The sequence below is a fragment of the Lampetra planeri genome, unplaced genomic scaffold, assembly GCF_965212315.1.
Source record: "Lampetra planeri unplaced genomic scaffold, kcLamPlan1.2.h2 scaffold_149, whole genome shotgun sequence".
NCBI lineage: Eukaryota > Metazoa > Chordata > Hyperoartia > Petromyzontiformes > Petromyzontidae > Lampetra > Lampetra planeri.
The window spans coordinates 185,993-210,864 of NW_027614212.1; the positions used below are offsets into that span (position 1 = coordinate 185,993).

Genomic DNA, 24,872 nt, shown 5'->3' on the forward strand with positions numbered 1-24,872 from the left:
CTTTTGTTGCCAGATAAAAGGGTAAAAAACAATTATCACAGTTTAGTTTTAGTTCAATAATGACGATGGGAACTATTCTAGGATGTCACGGAGGGCCTTACGAAGGCCAATGTATGAACCTGGTTCACGTCGCGCTATTAGCTCCACGATATCTCATCTCTTATGTAGGATTTCTAAAAAGTGCCTCTGTCGAATCGTTTTGCAAGAATTATAAATGGTATACATAAGTAGTGGCTGATGGGGAAAAGGGACGAGGTTTGAGTGTTGGGGAGGGGAAGGGATGGAAAGGGAGGGTGATGATAGTGAGAGGAAAGGGCGAGGTTGGGAAGGGCGAGGTTGGTGAGGGAGGGTGATGATAGTGAGAGGGAAGGGCGAGGTTGGGAAAGGCAAGGTTGGGGAGGGTGATGATAGTGAGAGGGAAGGGCGAGGTTGGGAAGGGCGAGGTTGGGGAGGGTGATGATAGTGAGAGGGAAGGGCGAGGTTGGGAAGGGCGAGGTTGGGGAGGGTGATGATAGTGAGAGGGAAGGGCGAGGTTGGGAAGGGCGAGGTTGGGGAGGGAGGGTGATGATAGTGAGAGGGAAGGGCGAGGTTGGGAAGGGCGAGGTTGGGGAGGGAGGGTGATGATAGTGAGAGGGAAGGGCGAGGTTGGGAAGGGCGAGATTGGGGAGGGTGATGATAGTGAGAGGGAAGGGCGAGGTTGGGAAGGGCGAGGTTGGGGAGGGTGATGATAGTGAGAGGGAAGGGCGAGGTTGGGAAGGGCGAGGTTGGGGAGGGTGATGATAGTGAGAGGGAAGGGCGAGGTTGGGAAGGGCGAGGTTGGGGAGGGTGATGATAGTGAGAGGGAAGGGCGAGGTTGGGAAGGGCGAGGTTGGGGAGGGAGGGTGATGATAGTGAGAGGGAAGGGCGAGGTTGGGAAGGGCGAGGTTGGGGAGGGTGATGATAGTGAGAGGGAAGGGCGAGGTTGGGAAGGGCGAGGTTGGGGAGGGTGATGATAGTGAGAGGGAAGGGCGAGGTTGGGAAGGGCGAGGTTGGGGAGGGTGATGATAGTGAGAGGGAAGGGCGAGGTTGGGAAGGGCGAGGTTGGGGAGGGTGATGATAGTGAGAGGGAAGGGCGAGGTTGGGAAGGGCGAGGTTGGGGAGGGAGGGTGATGATAGTGAGAGGGAAGGGCGAGGTTGGGAAGGGCGAGGTTGGGGAGGGTGATGATAGTGAGAGGGAAGGGCGAGGTTGGGAAGGGCGAGGTTGGGAAGGGCGAGGTTGGTGAGGGAGGGTGATGATAGTGAGAGGGAAGGGCGAGGTTGGGAAGGGCGAGGATGGTGAGGGTGATGATAGTGAGAGGGAAGGGCGAGGTTGGGAAGGGCGAGGTTGGGGAGGGAGGGTGATGATAGTGAGAGGGAAGGGCGAGGTTGGGAAGGGCGAGGATGGTGAGGGAGGGTGATGATAGTGAGAGGGAATGGGCGAGGTTGGGAAGGGCGAGGTTGGGGAGGGTGATGATAGTGAGAGGGAAGGGCGAGGTTGGGAAGGGCGAGGTTGGTGAGGGAGGGTGATGATAGTGAGAGGGAAGGGCGAGGTTGGGAAGGGCGAGGTTGGGGAGGGTGATGATAGTGAGAGGGAAGGGCGAGGTTGGGAAGGGCGAGGTTGGGGAGGGTGATGATAGTGAGAGGGAAGGGCGAGGTTGGGAAGGGCGAGGTTGGTGAGGGAGGGTGATGATAGTGAGAGGGAAGGGCGAGGTTGGGAAGGGCGAGGATGGTGAGGGAGGGTGATGATAGTGAGAGGGAAGGGCGAGGTTGGGAAGGGCGAGGTTGGGGAGGGTGATGATAATGAGAGGGAAGGGCGAGGTTGGGAAGGGCGAGGATGGTGAAGGAGGGTGATGATAGTGAGAGGGAAGGGCGAGGTTGGGAAGGGCGAGGATGGTGAGGGAGGGTGATGATAGTGAGAGGGAAGGGCGAGGTTGGGAAGGGCGAGGTTGGGGAGGGTGATGATAGTGAGAGGGAAGGGCGAGGTTGGGAAGGGCGAGGATGGTGAGGGAGGGTGATGATAGTGAGAGGGAAGGGCGAGGTTGGGAAGGGCGAGGTTGGGGAGGGTGATGATAGTGAGAGGGAAGGGCGAGGTTGGGGAGAGTGATGATAGTGAGAGGGAAGGGCGAGGTTGGGAAGGGCGAGGTTGGTGAGGGAGGGTGATGATAGTGAGAGGGAAGGGCGAGGTTGGGAAGGGCGAGGATGGTGAGGGAGGGTGATGATAGTGAGAGGGAAGGGCGAGGTTGGGAAGGGCGAGGATGGTGAGGGAGGGTGATGATAGTGAGAGGGAAGGGCGAGGTTGGGAAGGGCGAGGTTGGGGAGGGTGATGATAGTGAGAGGGAAGGGCGAGGTTGGGAAGGGCGAGGTTGGGGAGGGTGATGATAGTGAGAGTGAGGTCTGGTGGGGTTAGGAAGGGGGAGGATGGCAAGAGCGTGCCGTGCCGTGCCGGTACCCTCGAGTGCAACGAAGCTGTGGCTCGTCAAGACTTGGTGCTGAACGTTCTCAACTTTTTAAACGATTTTGTTTTCTTTTTCCCAGCTCAGGCGGCCCACTGCTGAGCTATGCAGTAGCTCTCTATCGGCAGGGAGCTGGCTGCCACAAACGATCGCTGTTCAATGGAAGCGGCTTATCATCATCGTGTGGAAATTTATAGCGGGAGCCAAATACTCCAACCGCACAGAGACCCATAGAGATGCATAGAGACCCATAGAGATACATAGACATATAGAGATTCTTAGAGACACATAGTGACCCATAGACATGCATAGAGACTCATAGAGACCCATAGAGATACATAGACGCACAGACACAGAGATTCTTAGAGACACATCAACAACCGCCATTCGCCGCTAAGTGGCGGTGACGTCACCACGACGCTTGTGCCAGGCCATGTGCACGTTGAGGCCACGTGAAGTGTCGAACGCCCGCTAGCAGGAGGTCACATAGTGACCCATAGACATGCATAGAGAGCAATAGAGACCCACAGAGACACAGAGACCCATACACTAAACTATTTTATTTCACAAGGTAGAGCCCACTGAGCTGTATAACTCTTTTTCAGAAGCATCCTGCCCACAAACAAACAGCACAACGAAGTGGCGTTCTCATCACGTGGAAATGTGTCGCTGTAGCCACACATTCTAAACGCGCAGTGACGCTGAGTCTCAATGTGTGGAGGGAAAAAACCAGAGGACCCGGAGAAAAATCCACGCGACCATGGGGAGAGAAACGCAGACTCCAAATATACAGCAGCAGCAGCAGGCATTGTCATGATCGAACTCACGACCTCCTGCAGACCAGGCGAGGTCGTTAACATCTGTTAGCCACCGCGGCACCCACGAGATCCGTCCAGGGACCACGGTGACCAGCGAGAGAGGATCAGTTGTAGCGATCGCAGACTCCAGACTCCAGTTTTCTCCTCATCTCAAGTGCCTCAGCAACCGCACGCGACCAGAATATATCATTTGAACACCGCGTGCAAAATGTATCAAAGTCCTGCAAGTTTCATATCAGGGCACCACGACACATTCGGGCACTTACTGAGTCGTGACACAGCCAACGCGGTTGTCGTGCAGCAGCAGTGTCGTAGGCAAGGCTCGATTACAGCAACTCGCTGCTCTACGGGACGTCTGGCAAAAACATGAGCCAGCTGCAGCGTGTACCACATTGCCTGGCACACGTCGTGACGGGGTACAGCGAGATGCGACACCGTGTCCGTCCGGTGCTCGCCGAACTGCATTGGCTTCTGGAACGAATTCATTGCAAGGTCGCGCTCTCTACACACACAAAGTGCTTGCCACAAGTGAGCCACAATGCCTTGCTGCTGATCTCGTAGAGGAGCGAAAAGCATCACGCCACAAACTCCGCTCATCCTCACAGCGGCTTCTGGGTAACCATCATGCGGCACTTGCAGATGCCCTTCTGCGGCCGTCTGGAACGCTCTTCCTAACAATGTTAGGAAGTCACTGGGAGCTATAATGCACTTTGACATCATCATCTAGATTGACAAAACTCATTTCTTTAGAACTGCTGCTTGTTTAGTTTGTTGTCCTTCCCCCCCGTGCCTCCAATTAGCACGGTTGGCTACGTACGGTGAGAAAAAAGTTCAACAAACACACGTACTCACATAGTCACTCACCCACTCACATAGCCACTCACCCACTCACATAGTCACTCACCCACTCACATAGCCACTCACCCACTCACATAGTCACTCACCCACTCACATAGTCACTCACCCACTCACATAGTCACTCACCCACTCACACAGCCACTCACCCACTCACATAGTCACTCACCCACTCACATAGTCACTCACCCACTCACATAGTCACTCACCCACTCACACAGCCACTCACCCACTCACATAGTCACTCACCCACTCACATAGTCACTCACCCACTCACATAGCCACTCACCCACTCACATAGTCACTCACCCACTCACACAGCCACTCACCCACTCACATAGTCACTCACCCACTCACATAGCCACTCACCCACTCACATAGTCACTCACCCACTCACATAGCCACTCACCCACTCACATAGTCACTCACCCACTCACATAGTCACTCACCCACTCACACAGCCACTCACCCACTCACATAGCCACTCGCCCACTCACATAGTCACTCACCCACTCACATAGCCACTCACCCACTCACATAGCCACTCGCCCACTCACATAGCCACTCACCCACTCACATAGCCACTCGCCCACTCACATAGTCACTCACCCACTCACATAGCCACTCGCCCACTCACACAGTCACTGACCCACTCACACAGCCACTCACACACTCACATAGCCACTCACCCACTCACATAGTCACTCACCCACTCACATAGCCACTCACCCACTCACATAGCCACTCTCCCACTCACATAGTCACTCACCCACTCACATAGCCACTCGCCCACTCACATAGTCACTCACCCACTCACACAGCCACTCACCCACTCACATAGTCACTCACCCACTCACATAGTCACTCACCCACTCACATAGCCACTCACCCACTCACATAGTCACTCACCCACTCACACAGCCACTCACCCACTCACATAGTCACTCACCCACTCACATAGCCACTCACCCACTCACATAGTCACTCACCCACTCACATAGCCACTCACCCACTCACATAGTCACTCACCCACTCACATAGTCACTCACCCACTCACACAGCCACTCACCCACTCACATAGCCACTCGCCCACTCACATAGTCACTCACCCACTCACATAGCCACTCACCCACTCACATAGCCACTCGCCCACTCACATAGCCACTCACCCACTCACATAGCCACTCGCCCACTCACATAGTCACTCACCCACTCACATAGCCACTCGCCCACTCACACAGTCACTGACCCACTCACACAGCCACTCACACACTCACATAGCCACTCACCCACTCACATAGTCACTCACCCACTCACATAGCCACTCACCCACTCACATAGCCACTCTCCCACTCACATAGTCACTCACCCACTCACATAGCCACTCGCCCACTCACACAGTCACTGACCCACTCACACAGCCACTCACACACTCACATAGCCACTCGCCCACTCACACAGTCACTCACCCACTCACATAGCCACTCACCCACTCACATAGTCACTCACCCACTTACATAGCCACTCACCCACTCACATAGTCACTCACCCACTCACATAGTCACTCACCCACTCACATAGCCACTCACCCACTCACATAGTCACTCACCCACTCACACAGCCACTCACCCTCTCACACAGCTGTAGTAAGTATTCAGGAGGCTTTGACGACGGGGTCGGAGGCACACTTATTTATTAACACCAACTTGTGTACAGTAACGGGTACACACAGTACTCAAGGGGTTATCGTCCCCTTTACTCGGCTAACAGGGAGACACAACATCTAACCCCGCTAACCTAAGCCCAAGTCCTCCACTACGGAGCTAGGGGAGGCTACCTATCCCAGCCCTGGTCAAGCTGGGATCCCGGCACCCTGAGTCTCCAGACCGGCTCTTATAAGAACGTCAGTCTGGGCTCTCGGGGCCTATGCTAGCTGGTCTTCAGTCTTCGCTGGTTAAAGCTGATACTCCGACCCCGAGCACTCCGGCTCACCACCTTTTATAGTACTCGGCCCCCGGGAGGGGCCCGTGGGGGATGCAGGTGCGGACGTCGGTGCGAGCACCTCCTCTGTGTACGGCCCTAACCACGCCCCTTGTGTTTGTTAGCCATCCGCGCCCATACACAATTACACCTCTACACAGCCACTCACCCACTCACATAGCCACTCACCCACTCACATAGTCACTCACCCACTCACATAGTCACTCACCCACTCACATAGTCACTCACCCACTTACATAGCCACTCACCCACTCACATAGTCACTCACCCACTCACACAGCTACTCACCCTCTCACACAGCCACTCACCCACTCACATAGCCACTCACCCACTCACATAGTCACTCACCCACTCACATAGCCACTCACCCACTCACATAGTCACTCACCCACTCACACAGCCACTCACCCACTCACATAGCCACTCACACACTCACACAGCCACTCACCCACTCACACAGTCACTCACTCACTCACTCAAATAGCCCCTCACCCACTCACACAGTCACTCACCCACTCACACAGTCACTCACCCACTCACCCACTCACATAGTCACTCACCCACTCACATAGCCACTCGCCCACTCACATAGTCACTCGCCCACTCACATAGCCACTCACCCACTCACATAGCCACTCGCCCACTCACATAGTCACTCACCCACTCACATAGCCACTCACCCACTCACATAGCCACTCGCCCACTCACATAGTCACTCACCCACTCACATAGCCACTCACCCACTCACATAGCCACTCGCCCACTCACATAGTCACTCACCCACTCACATAGTCACTCACCCACTCACATAGCCACTCACCCACTCACATAGCCACTCGCCCACTCACACAGCCACTCACCCACTCACATAGCCACTCGCCCACTCACATAGTCACTCACCCACTCACATAGTCACTCACCCACTCACATATTCACTCACCCACTCACATAGTCACTCACCCACTCACATAGCCACTCACCCACTCACATAGTCACTCACCCACTCACATAGTCACTCACCCACTCACATAGCCACTCACCCACTCACATAGTCACTCACCCACTCACATAGCCACTCACCCACTCACATAGTCACTCACCCACTCACACAGCCACTCACCCACTCACACAGCCACTCACCCACTCACATAGCCACTCACCCACTCACATAGTCACTCACCCACTCACACAGCCACTCACCCACTCACATAGCCACTCACACACTCACATAGCCACTCACCCACTCACACAGCCACTCACCCACTCACACAGCCACTCACCCACTCACATAGCCACTTACCCACTCACACAGCCACTCACCCACTCACACAGTCACTCACTCACTCAAATAGCCCCTCACCCACTCAGTCACTCACCCACTCACACAGTCACTCACCCACTCACCCACTCACATAGTCACTCACCCACTCACACAGCCACTCACCATCTCCGATGAGCATGGTTGGCTACGTACGGTGCGAAAGAAGTTCAACGTACATCGGGTCAAGCTCAACGGCAACCACAGGGCAATGGCAACCAGCGGCAGAGAGCGCCCGAGAAGGAGACGGAGTGACGGGAGTGGGGAGGAATCACTCGGAGCTCCGAGAGTCTCGGTCACCTTCTCACCTTCTCCTCCTTGCTCTTGACGCGTTTCTTCAGGAATCCACTCTCTCCTCCTCCTCCTGCTTCTTCATCATCTCCACCTCCACCAGCGGCGGCGTCGTCGTCGTCGTCGTGGTCGTCGTCGCTGTCATCTATGAACTTTTTGAAGCTGTTGAAAGAGGAAGGGGCGGCGGTAGTTTTGGCTACGGCCACCAGCAGAGCCCGAAACAGCACCAAGCCTCCTTGCGGTCGCAAACGCCTGGGCACGGCTTCATCGGCCTGCGGTCCACTCTCAATCACAGGCACTCCTCGACTTATGAACAAATCGACTTACGAACAGAGACACCTGGAACCTACCTCGCTCGTAAGTAGAGGAGTCCCTGTTTTATTATTATTATTATTTACGGCTGAATTGATATCTATGGATAACTTTCTTGGCATTATCCAAAATGATGAAAAATGAGATTAGGTTTTAACCCCCTTTCATAACCTCTGCATGTACCCGAATCGTTTTGTGAATAAAATACTTTTGGGGAAAATAAGAATAGATTTCACCCTTTCTGCCAATATAACAGGAGTTGTTTTAACACCAAAATCGATATCTTCATCAAGTGAGCATTAACCACACGTACTGTAAGTGAACATGCAAACAAGCATGCTCTGATAAGTTACGCCTTGCTCTATATAAGAACGGGAGACAGAGCAGAGCCTCACCATTCTGGCGAATTGCCCGATGATGCTGGATGCAATTACCAGCGAAACGTCGTGCTACTCAAATTGTAAATGTTGTGGCTTCACGCTTCAACACACCGGACTGGGGCTAAAGCAGTGAACTATTTGTCTTTTGTCAATGTGACACTTTTTTACTGATTGGCCGTGTCGGGTGTTGGAGGGTTACGACACATTTATAAATAACGCGATCTAAGCCCAAAAACGTTTATTATGAATAATATTGGTCGCGAAAGCCTCACACGTGTTAAATTGCCTTTCAAACTGATTGGCCTACACCAGACAGCCTTCTGTACTGGACTAGTGTCTCACTACCAGTGCCAGAACACGTCCAGTTCGGGTCGGGCAGCGACACTCCGACTGACGCTCCTGCTGTTGTGGAGTGACTCATGCAGCCAGATACGGCTGCACAGTTTGGTGGTACATGTTGTTTATGTCGTTTATGGCTAAATTTCAATCACAGTTCCTATGATCACTGTTACATTGTTTTTATGGCTATATTTTGGTGATTTAGAAAACTTTTGGTTTAGCCATATTTGTTTGTTGTAGTACAGAGTTAGCCTGATAACTTTAATCTAAATTGTCTTATGGTTGTTATTGTTTGACTTGCATCCCACTGGGATTTTTGCACGCAGCGTTGATGTGCGGTGCTTTTCTGGAAGACTTTTGCTGTTTGTTTCCTGGATTTTTCTGTTTGCGCTTAGTAACTTGAAGATGTTTCTTGTTCGTGTTTTTGTTTGTTGCGGTTGCACCCGAGTCAAGAGCCGAATGGCTCACAGGGCTATACCTAAATAGTGAAACTGAAAAAACTGAAATGGGATATCTTTTTGGCAGTATCAAGGCATGAAAAATACGAATAGGTTGCAAAAGGTTGCTGTTTGAACATCTTAACACCTGTTTTAATTGCCAGAAAGGGTAAAACCTATTCCTATCTGACATACTTTGATGCTGGCAACAATCTCCCATGGTAATAACGATGCATTTACTACGCGTGTTTTTTTTTGCACGCGTTTTTCCACGCGTGTTTATTCGCGTGAGAACCCCGACTCTCCGACACTCCGATGTGCTGAACTAGAAACGCGTCGGCACGCCGTTGTATTCGCGTGACAGACATGGCTCATTGCCTGTGTCGGTGGTGGCGGGTTTAACGAGAGTCTGTGGGGGGGGGGGGGTAGCGGGGGAGGAGGCTCACCTGGCTTTCAGCTGCTTCTGTTCCTCGATGTAGGTGGGCGAGGCGCTTCTCTGTGCACGCGCACACAGGGACAGCACACACGCGGACAGCACACACACGGACACGGACAGCACACACACACACGGACAGCACACACACACGGACAGCACACACACACACGGACAGCACACACACACGGACACGGACAGCACACACACACACGGACAGCACACACACACACACACGGACAGCACACACACACGGACAGCACACACACACACACGGACAGCACACACACACACACGGACAGCACACACACACGGACAGCACACGGACACGGACACGGACAGCACACCGCCCACACAGCCACGTGTCAAGACTGCTGGGGAAGTGCTGTCAGCGAGTAGCAACGACGTGGGGGGTGGGTGGGCAGAGCCAGGACGAGTGACACGGCCATCGTGAACACAGTGACACGGCCATCGTGAACAGTGACACGGCCATGATGAACACAATGACACGACCATCGTGAACACAATGACACGACCATCGTGAACACAGTGACACGGACATCATGAACACAGTGACACGGCCATCGTGAACACAGTGACACGGCCATCGTGAACACAGTTACACGGCCATCGTGAACACAATGACACGACCATGATGAACACAATGACACGGCCATCGTGAACACAGTGACACGGCCATCGTGAACACAATGACACGGCCATCATGAACACAGTGACACGGCCATCGTGAACACAATGACATGGCCATCATGAACACAGTGACACGGCCATCGTGAACACAATGACACGGCCATCGTGAACACAGTGACACGGCCATCGTGAACACAGTGACACGGCCATCGTGAACACAGTGACACGGCCATCGTGAACACAGTGACACGGCCATCGTGAACACAGTGACACGGTCATCGTGAACACAGTGACACGGCCATCGTGAACACAGTGACACGACCATCGTGAACACAGTGACACGGCCATCATGAACACAGTGACACGGCCATCGTGAACACAATGACACGGCCATGATGAACACAATGACACGGCCATGATGAACACAATGACACGGCCATCGTGAACACAATGACACGGCCATCGTGAACACAGTGACACGGCCATCGTGAACACAATGACACGGCCATCGTGAACACAGTGACACGACCATCGTGAACACAATGACACGACCATGATGAACACAATGACACGACCATCGTGAACACAATGACACGACCATGATGAACACAGTGACACGGCCATCATGAACACAGTGACACTGCCATTGTGAACACAATGACATGGCCATCGTGAACACAGTGACACGGCCATCGTGAACACAGTGACACGGCCATCATGAACACAGTGACACGGCAATCATGAACACAGTGACATGGCCATCGTGAACACAATGACATGGCCATCATGAACACAGTGACACGGCCATCTTGAACACAATGACACGACCATGATGAACACAGTGACACGGCCATCGTGAACACAGTGACATGGCCATCGTGAACACAATGACACGGCCATCGTGAACACAGTGACACGCCATCGTGAACACAGTGACACGACCATCGTGAACACAGTGACACGGCCATCATGAACACAGTGACACGGCCATTGTGAACACAATGACACGGCCATGATGAACACAATGACACGACCATCGTGAAAACAGTGACACGGCCATGATGAACATAGTGACACGGCCATCGTGAACACAGTGACACGGCCATGATGAACACTATGACACGGCCATCGTGAACACAATGACACGGCCATCGTGAACACAGTGACACGGCCATCGTGAACACAATGACACGGCCATCGTGAACACAGTGACACGGCCATGATGAACACAATGACACGGCCATGATGAACACAATGACACGACCATCGTGAACACAGTGACACGGCCATAATGAACATAGTGACACGGCCATCGTGAACACAGTGACACGGCCATCATGAACATAGTGACACGGCCATCGTGAACACAGTGACACGGCCATCGTGAACAGTGACACGGCCATGATGAACACAATGACACGACCATCGTGAACACAATGACACGACCATCGTGAACACAGTGACACGGACATCATGAACACAGTGACACGGCCATCGTGAACACAGTGACACGGCCATCGTGAACACAGTTACACGGCCATCGTGAACACAATGACACGACCATGATGAACACAATGACACGGCCATCGTGAACACAGTGACACGGCCATCGTGAACACAATGACACGGCCATCATGAACACAGTGACACGGCCATCGTGAACACAATGACATGGCCATCATGAACACAGTGACACGGCCATCGTGAACACAATGACACGGCCATCGTGAACACAGTGACACGGCCATCGTGAACACAGTGACACGGCCATCGTGAACACAGTGACACGGCCATCGTGAACACAGTGACACGGCCATCGTGAACACAGTGACACGGTCATCGTGAACACAGTGACACGGCCATCGTGAACACAGTGACACGACCATCGTGAACACAGTGACACGGCCATCATGAACACAGTGACACGGCCATCGTGAACACAATGACACGGCCATGATGAACACAATGACACGGCCATGATGAACACAATGACACGGCCATCGTGAACACAATGACACGGCCATCGTGAACACAGTGACACGGCCATCGTGAACACAATGACACGGCCATCGTGAACACAGTGACACGACCATCGTGAACACAATGACACGACCATGATGAACACAATGACACGACCATCGTGAACACAATGACACGACCATGATGAACACAGTGACACGGCCATCATGAACACAGTGACACTGCCATTGTGAACACAATGACATGGCCATCGTGAACACAGTGACACGGCCATCGTGAACACAGTGACACGGCCATCATGAACACAGTGACACGGCCATCATGAACACAGTGACATGGCCATCGTGAACACAATGACATGGCCATCATGAACACAGTGACACGGCCATCTTGAACACAATGACACGACCATGATGAACACAGTGACACGGCCATCGTGAACACAGTGACATGGCCATCGTGAACACAATGACACGGCCATCGTGAACACAGTGACACGCCATCGTGAACACAGTGACACGACCATCGTGAACACAGTGACACGGCCATCATGAACACAGTGACACGGCCATTGTGAACACAATGACACGGCCATGATGAACACAATGACACGACCATCGTGAAAACAGTGACACGGCCATGATGAACATAGTGACACGGCCATCGTGAACACAGTGACACGGCCATGATGAACACTATGACACGGCCATCGTGAACACAATGACACGGCCATCGTGAACACAGTGACACGGCCATCGTGAACACAATGACACGGCCATCGTGAACACAGTGACACGGCCATGATGAACACAATGACACGGACATGATGAACACAATGACACGACCATCGTGAACACAGTGACACGGCCATAATGAACATAGTGACACGGCCATCGTGAACACAGTGACACGGCCATCATGAACATAGTGACACGGCCATCGTGAACACAGTGACACGGCCATCGTGAACACAGTGACACGGCCATGATGAACACAATGACACGACCATTGTGAACAGTGACACGGCCATGATGAACACAATGACACGGCCATCGTGAACACAGTGACACGGCCATGATGAACACAATGACACGACCACGATGAACACAATGACACGGCCATGATGAACACAGTGACACGGCCATGATGAACACAATGACACGACCATGATGAACACAATGACACGGCCATGATGAACACAATGACACGGCCATCGTGAACACAGTGACACGGCCATAATGAACACAATGACACGACCATGATGAACACAGTGACACGGCCATCTTGAACACAGTGACACGACCATGATGAACACAATGACACGGCCATCGTGAACACAGTGACACGGCCATGATGAACACAATGACACGACCATGATGAACACAGTGACACGGCCATCGTGAACACAGTGACACGGCCATGATGAACACAATGACACGGCCATGATGAACACAATGACACGGCCATCGTGAACACAGTGACACGCCATCGTGAACACAGTGACACGACCATCGTGAACACAGTGACACGGCCATCATGAACACAGTGACACGGCCATTGTGAACACAATGACACGGCCATGATGAACACAATGACACGACCATCGTGAAAACAGTGACACGGCCATGATGAACATAGTGACACGGCCATCGTGAACACAGTGACACGGCCATGATGAACACTATGACACGGCCATCGTGAACACAATGACACGGCCATCGTGAACACAGTGACACGGCCATCGTGAACACAATGACACGGCCATCGTGAACACAGTGACACGGCCATGATGAACACAATGACACGGCCATGATGAACACAATGACACGACCATCGTGAACACAGTGACACGGCCATAATGAACATAGTGACACGGCCATCGTGAACACAGTGACACGGCCATCATGAACATAGTGACACGGCCATCGTGAACACAGTGACACGGCCATCGTGAACACAGTGACACGGCCATGATGAACACAATGACACGACCATTGTGAACAGTGACACGGCCATGATGAACACAATGACACGGCCATCGTGAACACAGTGACACGGCCATGATGAACACAATGACACGACCATGATGAACACAATGACACGGCCATGATGAACACAGTGACACGGCCATGATGAACACAATGACACGACCATGATGAACACAATGACACGGCCATGATGAACACAATGACACGGCCATCGTGAACACAGTGACACGGCCATAATGAACACAATGACACGACCATGATGAACACAGTGACACGGCCATCTTGAACACAGTGACACGACCATGATGAACACAATGACACGGCCATCGTGAACACAGTGACACGGCCATGATGAACACAATGACACGACCATGATGAACACAGTGACACGGCCATCGTGAACACAGTGACACGGCCATGATGAACACAATGACACGGCCATGATGAACACAATGACACGGCCATCGTGAACACAATGACACGACCATGATGAACACAGTGACACGGCCATGATGAACACAGTGACACGGCCATCGTGAACACAGTGACACGGCCATGATGAACACAATGACACGGCCATGATGAACACAGTGACACGACCATCGTGAACACAATGACACGGCCATCATGAACACAATGACACGACCATCGTGAACACAGTGACACGGCCATCGTGAACACAATGACACGACCACCGTGAACACAGTGACACGGCCATCGTGAACACAGTGACACGGCCATGATGAACACAGTGACACGGCCATCGTGAACACAATGACACGGCCATGATGAACACAGTGACACGGCCATCGTGAACACAATGACACGGCCATCGTGAACACAATGACATGGCCATCGTGAACACAGTGACACGGCCATCATGAACACAGTGACACGACCATCGTAAACACAGTGACACGGCCATCGTGAACACAATGACACGGCCATCGTGAACACAATGACACGGCCATCGTGAACACAATGACACGGCCATCGTGAACACAATGACACGACCATCGTGAACACAGTGACACGGCCATGATGAACACAATGACACGGCCATCGTGAACACAGTGACACGGCCATGATGAACACAATGACACGACCATGATGAACACAGTGACACGGCCATCGTGAACACAATGACACGACCATGATGAATACAATGACACGACCATGATGAACACAATGACACGGCCATGATGAACACAGTGACACGGCCATCGTGAACACAATGACACGGCCATCGTGAACACAATGACACGGCCATCGTGAACACAGTGACACGGCCATGATGAACACAATGACACGGCCATCGTGAACACAATGACACGACCATCGTGAACACAATGACACGGCCATCGTGAACACAATGACACGGCCATCGTGAACACAATGACACGACCATCGTGAACACAGTGACACGGCCATGATGAACACAATGACACGGCCATCGTGAACACAGTGACACGGCCATGATGAACACAATGACACGGCCATCGTGAACACAGTGACACGGCCATGATAAACACAATGACACGACCATGATGAACACAATGACACGGCCATCGTGAACACAGTGACACGGCCATCGTGAACACAGCGACACGGCCATCGTGAACACAGTGACACGACCATCGTGAACACAATGACACGGCCATCATGAACACAATGACACGACCATCGTGAACACAGTGACACGGCCATCGTGAACACAATGACACGACCACCGTGAACACAGTGACACGGCCATCGTGAACACAGTGACACGGCCATGATGAACACAGTGACACGGCCATCGTGAACACAATGACACGACCATCGTGAACACAATGACACGGCCATCATGAACACAGTGACATGACCATCGTGAACACAGTGACACGGCCATCGTGAACACAGTGACACGGCCATCATGAACACAGTGACACGACCATCGTAAACACAGTGACACGGCCATCGTGAACACAGTGACACGACCATCGTGAACACAATGACACGGCCATCATGAACACAGTGACACGACCATCGTGAACACAGTGACACGGCCATCGTGAACACAATGACACGACCATCGTGAACAGTGACACGGCCATCGTGAACACAGTGACACGGCCATCATGAACACAGTGACACGGCCATCGTGAACACAATGACACGACCATCGTGAACACAATGACACGGCCATCATGAACACAATGACACGACCATCGTGAACACAATGACACGGCCATCGTGAACACAGCGACACGACCATCGTGAACACAATGACACGGCCATCGTGAACACAATGACACGGCCATCGTGAACACAATGACACGACCATCGTGAACACAATGACACGCCATCATGAACACAGTGACACGGCCATCGTGAACACAGTGACACGGCCATCGTGAACACAATGACACGACCATCGTGAACACAGTGACACGGCCATCATGAACACAATGACACGACCATCGTGAACACAGTGACAAGGCCATCGTGAACACAATGACACGACCATCGTGAACACAGTGACACGGCCATCGTGAACACAATGACACGGCCATCGTGAACACAGTGACACGGCCATGATGAACACAGTGACACGGCCATCATGAACACAGTGACACGGCCATCGTGAACACAATGACACGGCCATGATGAACACAGTGACACGACCATCGTGAACACAGTGACACGGCCATCGTGAACACATTGACACGGCCATCGTGAACACAGTGACAAGGCCATGATGAACACAGTGACACGGCCATCGTGAACACAGTGACACGACCATCGTGAACACAGTGACACGGCCATCGTGAACACAGTGACACGGCCATCATGAACACAGTGACACGGCCATCGTGAACACAGTGACACGGCCATCGTGAACACAGTGACACGGCCATCATGAACACAGTGACACGGCCATCGTGAACACAATGACACGGCCATCATGAACACAGTGACACGGCCACCATGAACACAGTGACACGGCCATCATGAACACAGTGACATGGCCATCGTGAACACAGCGACACGGCCATCGTGAACACAGTGACACGACCATCGTGAACACAATGACACGGCCATCATGAACACAATGACACGACCATCGTGAACACAGTGACACGGCCATCGTGAACACAATGACACGACCATCGTGAACACAGTGACACGGCCATCGTGAACACAGTGACACGGCCATGATGAACACAGTGACACGGCCATCGTGAACACAATGACACGACCATCGTGAACACAATGACACGGCCATCATGAACACAGTGACACGACCATCGTGAACACAGTGACACGGCCATCGTGAACACAATGACACGACCATCGTGAACAGTGACACGGCCATCGTGAACACAGTGACACGGCCATCATGAACACAGTGACACGGCCATCGTGAACACAATGACACGACCATCGTGAACACAATGACACGGCCATCATGAACACAATGACACGACCATCGTGAACACAATGACACGGCCATCGTGAACACAATGACACGGCCATCATGAACACAGTGACACGACCATCGTGAACACAGCGACACGACCATCGTGAACACAATGACACGACCATCGTGAACACAGCGACACGACCATCGTGAACACAATGACACGGCCATCGTGAACACAATGACACGGCCATCGTGAACACAGTGACACGGCCATCGTGAACACAATGACACGGCCATCGTGAACACAGTGACACGACCATCGTGAACACAGCGACACGACCATCGTGAACACAATGACACGGCCATCATGAACACAGTGACACGGCCATCGTGAACACAGTGACACGGCCATCGTGAACACAATGACACGACCATCGTGAACACAGTGACACGGCCATCGTGAACACAATGACACGACCATCGTGAACACAGTGACAAGGCCATCGTGAACACAATGACACGACCATCGTGAACACAGTGACACGGCCATCGTGAACACAATGACACGGCCATCGTGAACACAGTGACACGGCCATGATGAACACAGTGACACGGCCATCATGAACACAGTGACACGGCCATCGTGAACACAATGACACGGCCATGATGAACACAGTGACACGACCATCGTGAACACAGTGACACGGCCATCGTGAACACAATGACACGGCCATCGTGAACACAGTGACACGGCCATGATGAACACAGTGACACGGCCATCGTGAACACAGTGACACGACCATCGTGAACACAGTGACACGGCCATCATGAACACAGTGACACGGCCATCGTGAACACAGTGACACGGCCATCGTGAACACATTGACACGGCCATCATGAACACAGTGACACGGCCATCGTGAACACAATGACACGGCCATCATGAACACAGTGACACGGCCACCATGAACACAGTGACACGGCCATCATGAACACAGTGACATGGCCATCGTGAACACAGCGACACGGCCATCGTGAACACAGTGACACGACCATCGTGAACACAATGACACGGCCATCATGAACACAATGACACGACCATCGTGAACACAGTGACACGGCCATCGTGAACACAATGACACGACCATCGTGAACACAGTGACACGGCCATCGTGAACACAGTGACACGGCCATCATGAACACAGTGACATGGTCATCGTGAACACAGTGACACGGCCATCGTGAACACAGTGACACGGCCATCGTGAACACAGTGACACGGCCATCGTGAACACAGTGACACGGCCATCATGAACACAGTGACACGGCCATCGTGAACACAATGACACGGCCATCATGAACACAGTGACATGGCCATCGTGAACACAGTGACACGGCCATCGTGAACAGTGACACGGCCATCGTGAACACAGTGACACGGCCATCGTGAACACAGTGACACGGCCATCATGAACACAGTGACACGGCCATCATGAACACAGTGACACGGCCATCGTGAACACAGTGACACGGCCATCGTGAACACAATGACACGGCCATCGTGAACACAGTGACACGGCCATGATGAACACAGTGACACGGCCATCGTGAACACAGTGACACGACCATCGTGAACACAATGACACGACCATCGTGAACACAATGACACGGCCATGATGAACACAGTGACACGGCCATCATGAACACAGTGACACGGCCATCATGAACACAATGACACGGCCATCGTGAACACAGTGACACGGCCATCATGAACACAGTGACACGGCCATCGTGAACACAGTGACACGGCCATCATGAACACAGTGACACGGCCATTGTGAACACAACGACACGGCCATCGTGATTCACCCCGTTACCTGCTTCATGACTTCATCAGCATCGTCATCCTCATCTTCTTCGTCTTTGTATTTCCTGAGACGACAAACCCCGTTCAATACACATCGCCAACAAGATAAACAGTGAATCTTAGTGGGCCATCTCCTGGCTAAATAAAGGAGTCGCTAGAGAGAGTGAATCTTAGAGGGGTATCTCCTGGCTAAATAAAGGAGTCAGTCTCTAGAGAGAGTGAATCTCAGTGGGGTATCTCCTGGCTAAATAAAGGAGTCAGTCGCTAGAGAAAGTGAATCTTAGTGGGCTATCTCCTGGCTTAATAAAGGAGTCAGTCTCTAGAGAGAGTGAATCTCAGTGGGGTATCTCCTGGCTAAATAAAGGAGTCAGTCGCTAGAGAAAGTGAATCTTAGTGGGGTATCTCCTGGCTAAATAAAGGAGACAGTCGCTAGAGAGAGTGAATCTTAGTGGGGTATCTCCTGGCTAAATAAAGGAGTGAGTCGCTAGAGAGAGTGAATCTTAGTGGGGTATCTCCTGGCTAAATAAAGGAATCAGTCGCTAGAGAGAGTGAATCTCAGTGGGGTATCTCCTGGCTAAAGGAGACAGTCGCTAGAGAGAGTGAATCTTAGTGGGGTATCTCCTGGCTAAATAAAGGAGTCAGTCGCTAGAGAGAGTGAATCTTAGTGGGGTATCTCCTGGCTAAATAAAGGAATCAGTCGCTAGAGAGAGTGAATCTTAGAGGGGTATCTCCTGGCTAAATAAAGGAGTCAGTCGCTAGAGAGAGTGAATCTCGGTGGGGTATCTCCTGGCTAAATAAAGGAGTCAGTTGCTAGAGAGAGTGAATCTTAGTGGGGTATCTCCTGGCTAAATAAAGGAGTCAGTCGCTAGAGAGAGTGAATCTTAGTGGGGTATCTCCTGGCTAAATAAAGGAGTCAGTTGCTAGAGAGAGTGAATCTTAGTGGGGTATCTCCTGGCTAAATAAAGGAGTCAGTCGCTAGAGAGAGTGAATCTTAGTGGGGTATCTCCTGGCTAAATAAAGGAGACAGTCGCTAGAGAGAGTGAATCTTGGTGGGGTATCTCCTGGCTAAATAAAGGAATCAGTCGCTAGAGAGAGTGAATCTTAGTGGGGTATCTCCTGGCTAAATAAAGGAATCAGTCGCTAGAGAGAGTGAATCTTAGTGGGGTATCTCCTGGCTAAATAAAGGAGTCAGTCGCTAGAGAGAGTGAATCTTAGTGGGGTATCTCCTGGCTAAATAAAGGAGACAGTCGCTAGAGAGAGTGAATCTTGGTGGGGTATCTCCTGGCTAAATAAAGGAATCAGTCGCTAGAGAGAGTGAATCTTAGTGGGGTATCTCCTGCATAAATAAAGGATGTCAGTCGCTAGAGAGAGTGAATCTTAGTGGGGTATCTCCTGGCTAAATAAAGGAGTCAGTCGCTAGAGGCAGTGAATCTTGGTGGGAGGCTCTCGCCGGGTTAAATAAACGACTCACCCTTGTTGCTCCAGGATGATTTTCCTCTCGTAGTCATGGATGTACAGGGGAGTTCGCTCTGCACGCCTGGAATTCCTCTCTGCGGTATCGGCCTTCGTGTCATTGTCTGCAACGCACACACACACAGACACGCACACACAGATACGCACACACACACACACAACAGTGAGCGGTTGAGTGGGTGACTGTGCGAGTGGGTGAGTGAATGGATGATTGTGTGCGTGGGTAGTTAAATGGGTGAGTGGATGAGTGAATGGTTGAGTGGGTGTGTGAGTGGGTGAGTATTTGAGTGGGCGAGTAGTTGAGTGAGAGGGCGAGTGGTTGTACTAGTGGGTGAGTGATTGTGTGTTCTTACCCGATGAAGCTGATTGTAATTATCAGCGAAACGTCGTACTACTCAAATTTTAAAATGCTGTTGATTCTCTCTTCAGCACACCGGTGGGCTAAAGAAGTGAATTAATTTGTCCTTTGAAAACGTGACATTTTTTACTGTTTGGCCGTGTCGGGTGGTGGAGGGTTACGACACATTTATAAATAACGCGATCTGACCCAAAAACCTATATTATGCCTAATATTGGTCGTCAAAGCCTACGTGTTAAAAAGGTGAGTGGATGGTCGAGTGGGCGAGTGATTTTTGCGTGTGTGAGTGGTTGAGTGATTGGGTGAGTGGATGGTTGAATGGGTGAGGATTTGTGCACTAATACATCTGGGAGTTCCTCTCCTTCTCACCGGGTGAGTTGAACTTTCACCTTCACCGAGCCGTTTAAACGCCGAGTGCGCTGCATGGCAATACAATTTGTATGGCTGTGTGCGGTGGTGGAGGTCTTGCGACACAAATGTGGCCAGGTCATTGTCACATGGCCTAACCCAGAACATCGACAACGGATCGAAGTCCTAATGGTAATGCTCACACAAAGACAAAGGTCAAGCGTGTAGCCTCCAACACTGTTGGGGGCAAGTGCTCGTTTTGGTGGTGGCCGTGAGTGGGAATTGAACTCAGGTGTCTACCAGGTTCATTGCCCGGCACCTGAACCGCTGCGCCGCCACTCCAAACATCATCATCACGGTGGCTAGGAGATGTTCACTACCTCGCCTGGTACGCAGGAGGTCGTGGGTTCAATCCCAACCCTGACACCTGTTGCATATTTGGAGTTTGCGGTGTGGAGTCTCTCTCTCTCTCTCCCGCCCAGTGGTCGTGTGAATTGTCTTCCGGGTCCTCTGGTTTTCCCCTCCACATTTAAAATCAACGTCGCCACGCGTTCAAGAATATTTGGCTGCTGATATAAATTTCCACGCGATGATGATCATAATACGCCGCCAATTCGTTGGGCTGCTGTCATTTGTGATGGCCACGTCGCTTCTGAGAAAGAGCTATGCAGCTCAGTGGGGACTTGCCTGGTAATAAGTAATATTTAAAAATACTTGTTGTTAAACTCGCTTTAATGAAATGTACCGAATGAGTAATGGCAGAACTCCACGACTCCAGGAAGTGGCCCCGAAGCTTGCCATCACGTAAGGGGCCGTGGCCAATTACAGCCAACGTCAGTTTACCGTGGACAATTAGACCCAAGCCGAAACATAACATATAAAACTATAATGTTTAAAAATATTATATTTATTTTTAATGATAGAATATAGTATTGTCATCAGTATGACATAAATATACCAAGTTTGCAGTCGATAGCACATTGAGAAGTGGGTAAAAAATTTGTTACAATATTTGAGGATACGACAACAACAGAGTGAGTTAATAGAAAGTGTGTAAAAAGATTGTTTAAAAATATAGTTTTTATGATAGAATATAGTATTGTCATCAGTAAGACATAATTATACGAAGTTTGCAGTCGATAGCACATTGGGAAGTGGATTAAAATTGAGTTACAATATTTGAGGATACGACAACAACAACAGAGTGAGTTAACTAAAAGCGTGTAAAAACACTAAATAGTTTCAACGGTGGTCGAGTTTTAGTTTGGGTGCACACGCACGTGCACGCAGACTCTACTCACCCTCATCCTCCGCCTCATCATCGTAGAAGCGCTCGCTCTGCTCGTAGACTCGGGGGTCTCGCTTCTTCAGCAGCGACAGCGTTCGGTAAAACTGCCGCTCCAACTTGGGTGAGAAAACCTAGGGCAGAGGGAGACTCACTCAGCCACCCACTCGCACTCAACCACACGTCCACCCACTCATCCACTCGATCACCCAGCCATTCACAAGCTCGCTCACCCACTCGCACTCAACCACACGTCCACCCACTCGCTCACCCACCCTCTCACTCAATCAACGACTTACTCACTGACTCATCCGCTCACCTACCCGCTCACCCACCCACTAACTCACCCACCCAATGACTCACTCGCTCACCTACCTAATCGCTCACCCACCCTCTCGCTCACCCACTCACGAAATCAACCACTCACTTACCGACTCACCCACTCACTATCGCAACCACTCACTCACTTACCTCAATCGACCACTCACACACCAACCGACTCACTAAATCACCCACTCACCCAGCTCACTATCCCAATGACTCACCCACCCACTCACCAATGCCTCCACCCACTTACCCATTCACCCACACACTTACCCAATCACTCACTCACCCACTCAGTAGCTCACTCACCCACTCATCCACCCACTCACCAATGCCTACACCCACTCACCCATTCACCCACACACTTATCCAATCACTCACTCAACCACTCATCCGCCCACTCACTTGCTCACCCACCCACCCATTCACCCACTCACCCACCCTGATGCATTCAAGCAGTGGGATTGGCCATGCTACAGGTCTACTCCAACAGAAATCCCAACAAAGCTCTTACCACATTTTCCTCCTCACTCTCGCAGCTCGAGTCGTCCTCTTCTGAGCTGTCCACATTCCCATGGCGGGAACTCACTGCAGCAAGACAGTGTCCTGGGTTAGCGAGCATCTCTTCATCACAGAGGCTCACAGAGCAAGACTAAGGCTCCCACAGGGCTCAGTGTTAGACTCTGAAGCTCCCACAGGGCTCAGTGCTGCACTAGGAGTGTTGGGCTGGGAGTGTTGCACTAGGAGTGTTGGACTAGGAGTGTTGGGCTAGGAGTGTTGGCCTGGGAGTGCTGCACTAGGAGTGTTTCACTAGGAGTGTTGGGCTGGGAGTGTTTCACTAGGAGTGTTTCACTAGGAGTGTTTCACTAGGAGTGTTGGGCTGGGAGTGTTTCACTAGGAGTGTTGGGCTGGGAGTGTTTCACTAGGAGTGTTGGGCTGGGAGTGTTTCACAAGGAGTGTTTCACTAGGAGTGTTTCACTAGGAGTGTTTCACTAGGAGTGTTGGGCTGGAAGTGTTTCACTGGGAGTGCTGCACTAGGAGTGTTTCACTAGGAGTGTTTCACTAGGAGTGTTGGGCTGGGAGTGTTTCACTAGGAGTGTTTCACTAGGAGTGTTGGGACTGCGAGTGACTTACGCGGCTCCCCTCGCGCCCCGCGCCGCGTCCCGGGCACCGCGCGGCGCATTCCGCCACGAGGCCGAAACCCCTCGGACGGCTCCCTCCTCACACTCCCCTCACTCTCTACCCTCACACACTCCCCTCACTCTCTACCCTCACACACTCCCCTCACACTCCCCTCACTCTCTACCCTCACACACTCCCCTCACTCTCTACCCTCACACACTCCCCTCACTCTCTACCCTCAAACACTCCCCTCACTCTCTACCCTCACACACTCCCCTCACTCTCTACCCTCACACACTCCCCTCACTCTCTACCCTCACACACTCCCCTCACACTCCCCTCACTCTCTACCCTCACACACTCCCCTCACTCTCTACCCTCACACACTCCCCTCACTCTCTACCCTCACACACTC

General features: G+C 51.9%; 1 protein-coding gene across 1 annotated transcript in view; it reads right to left on the minus strand.

Annotated features, from left to right (window-relative positions):
- Nucleotides 1-24,669, minus strand: part of KRI1 (KRI1 homolog) — a 114,172-nt gene extending 89,503 nt beyond the window's left edge. The window contains exons 1-7 of the mRNA XM_078622384.1: nucleotides 24,470-24,669; nucleotides 23,850-23,923; nucleotides 23,028-23,145; nucleotides 21,019-21,124; nucleotides 19,558-19,612; nucleotides 9,669-9,718; nucleotides 7,772-7,916 (exon numbers count right to left, since the gene is read on the minus strand). Of these exons, the coding sequence (XP_078478510.1) occupies nucleotides 7,772-7,916; nucleotides 9,669-9,718; nucleotides 19,558-19,612; nucleotides 21,019-21,124; nucleotides 23,028-23,145; nucleotides 23,850-23,923; nucleotides 24,470-24,518 (597 nt within the window). The 5' untranslated portion in view covers nucleotides 24,519-24,669. The remainder of the gene's footprint in view (nucleotides 1-7,771; nucleotides 7,917-9,668; nucleotides 9,719-19,557; nucleotides 19,613-21,018; nucleotides 21,125-23,027; nucleotides 23,146-23,849; nucleotides 23,924-24,469) is intronic.
- Between the last annotated feature and the right edge of the window lie 203 nt (nucleotides 24,670-24,872).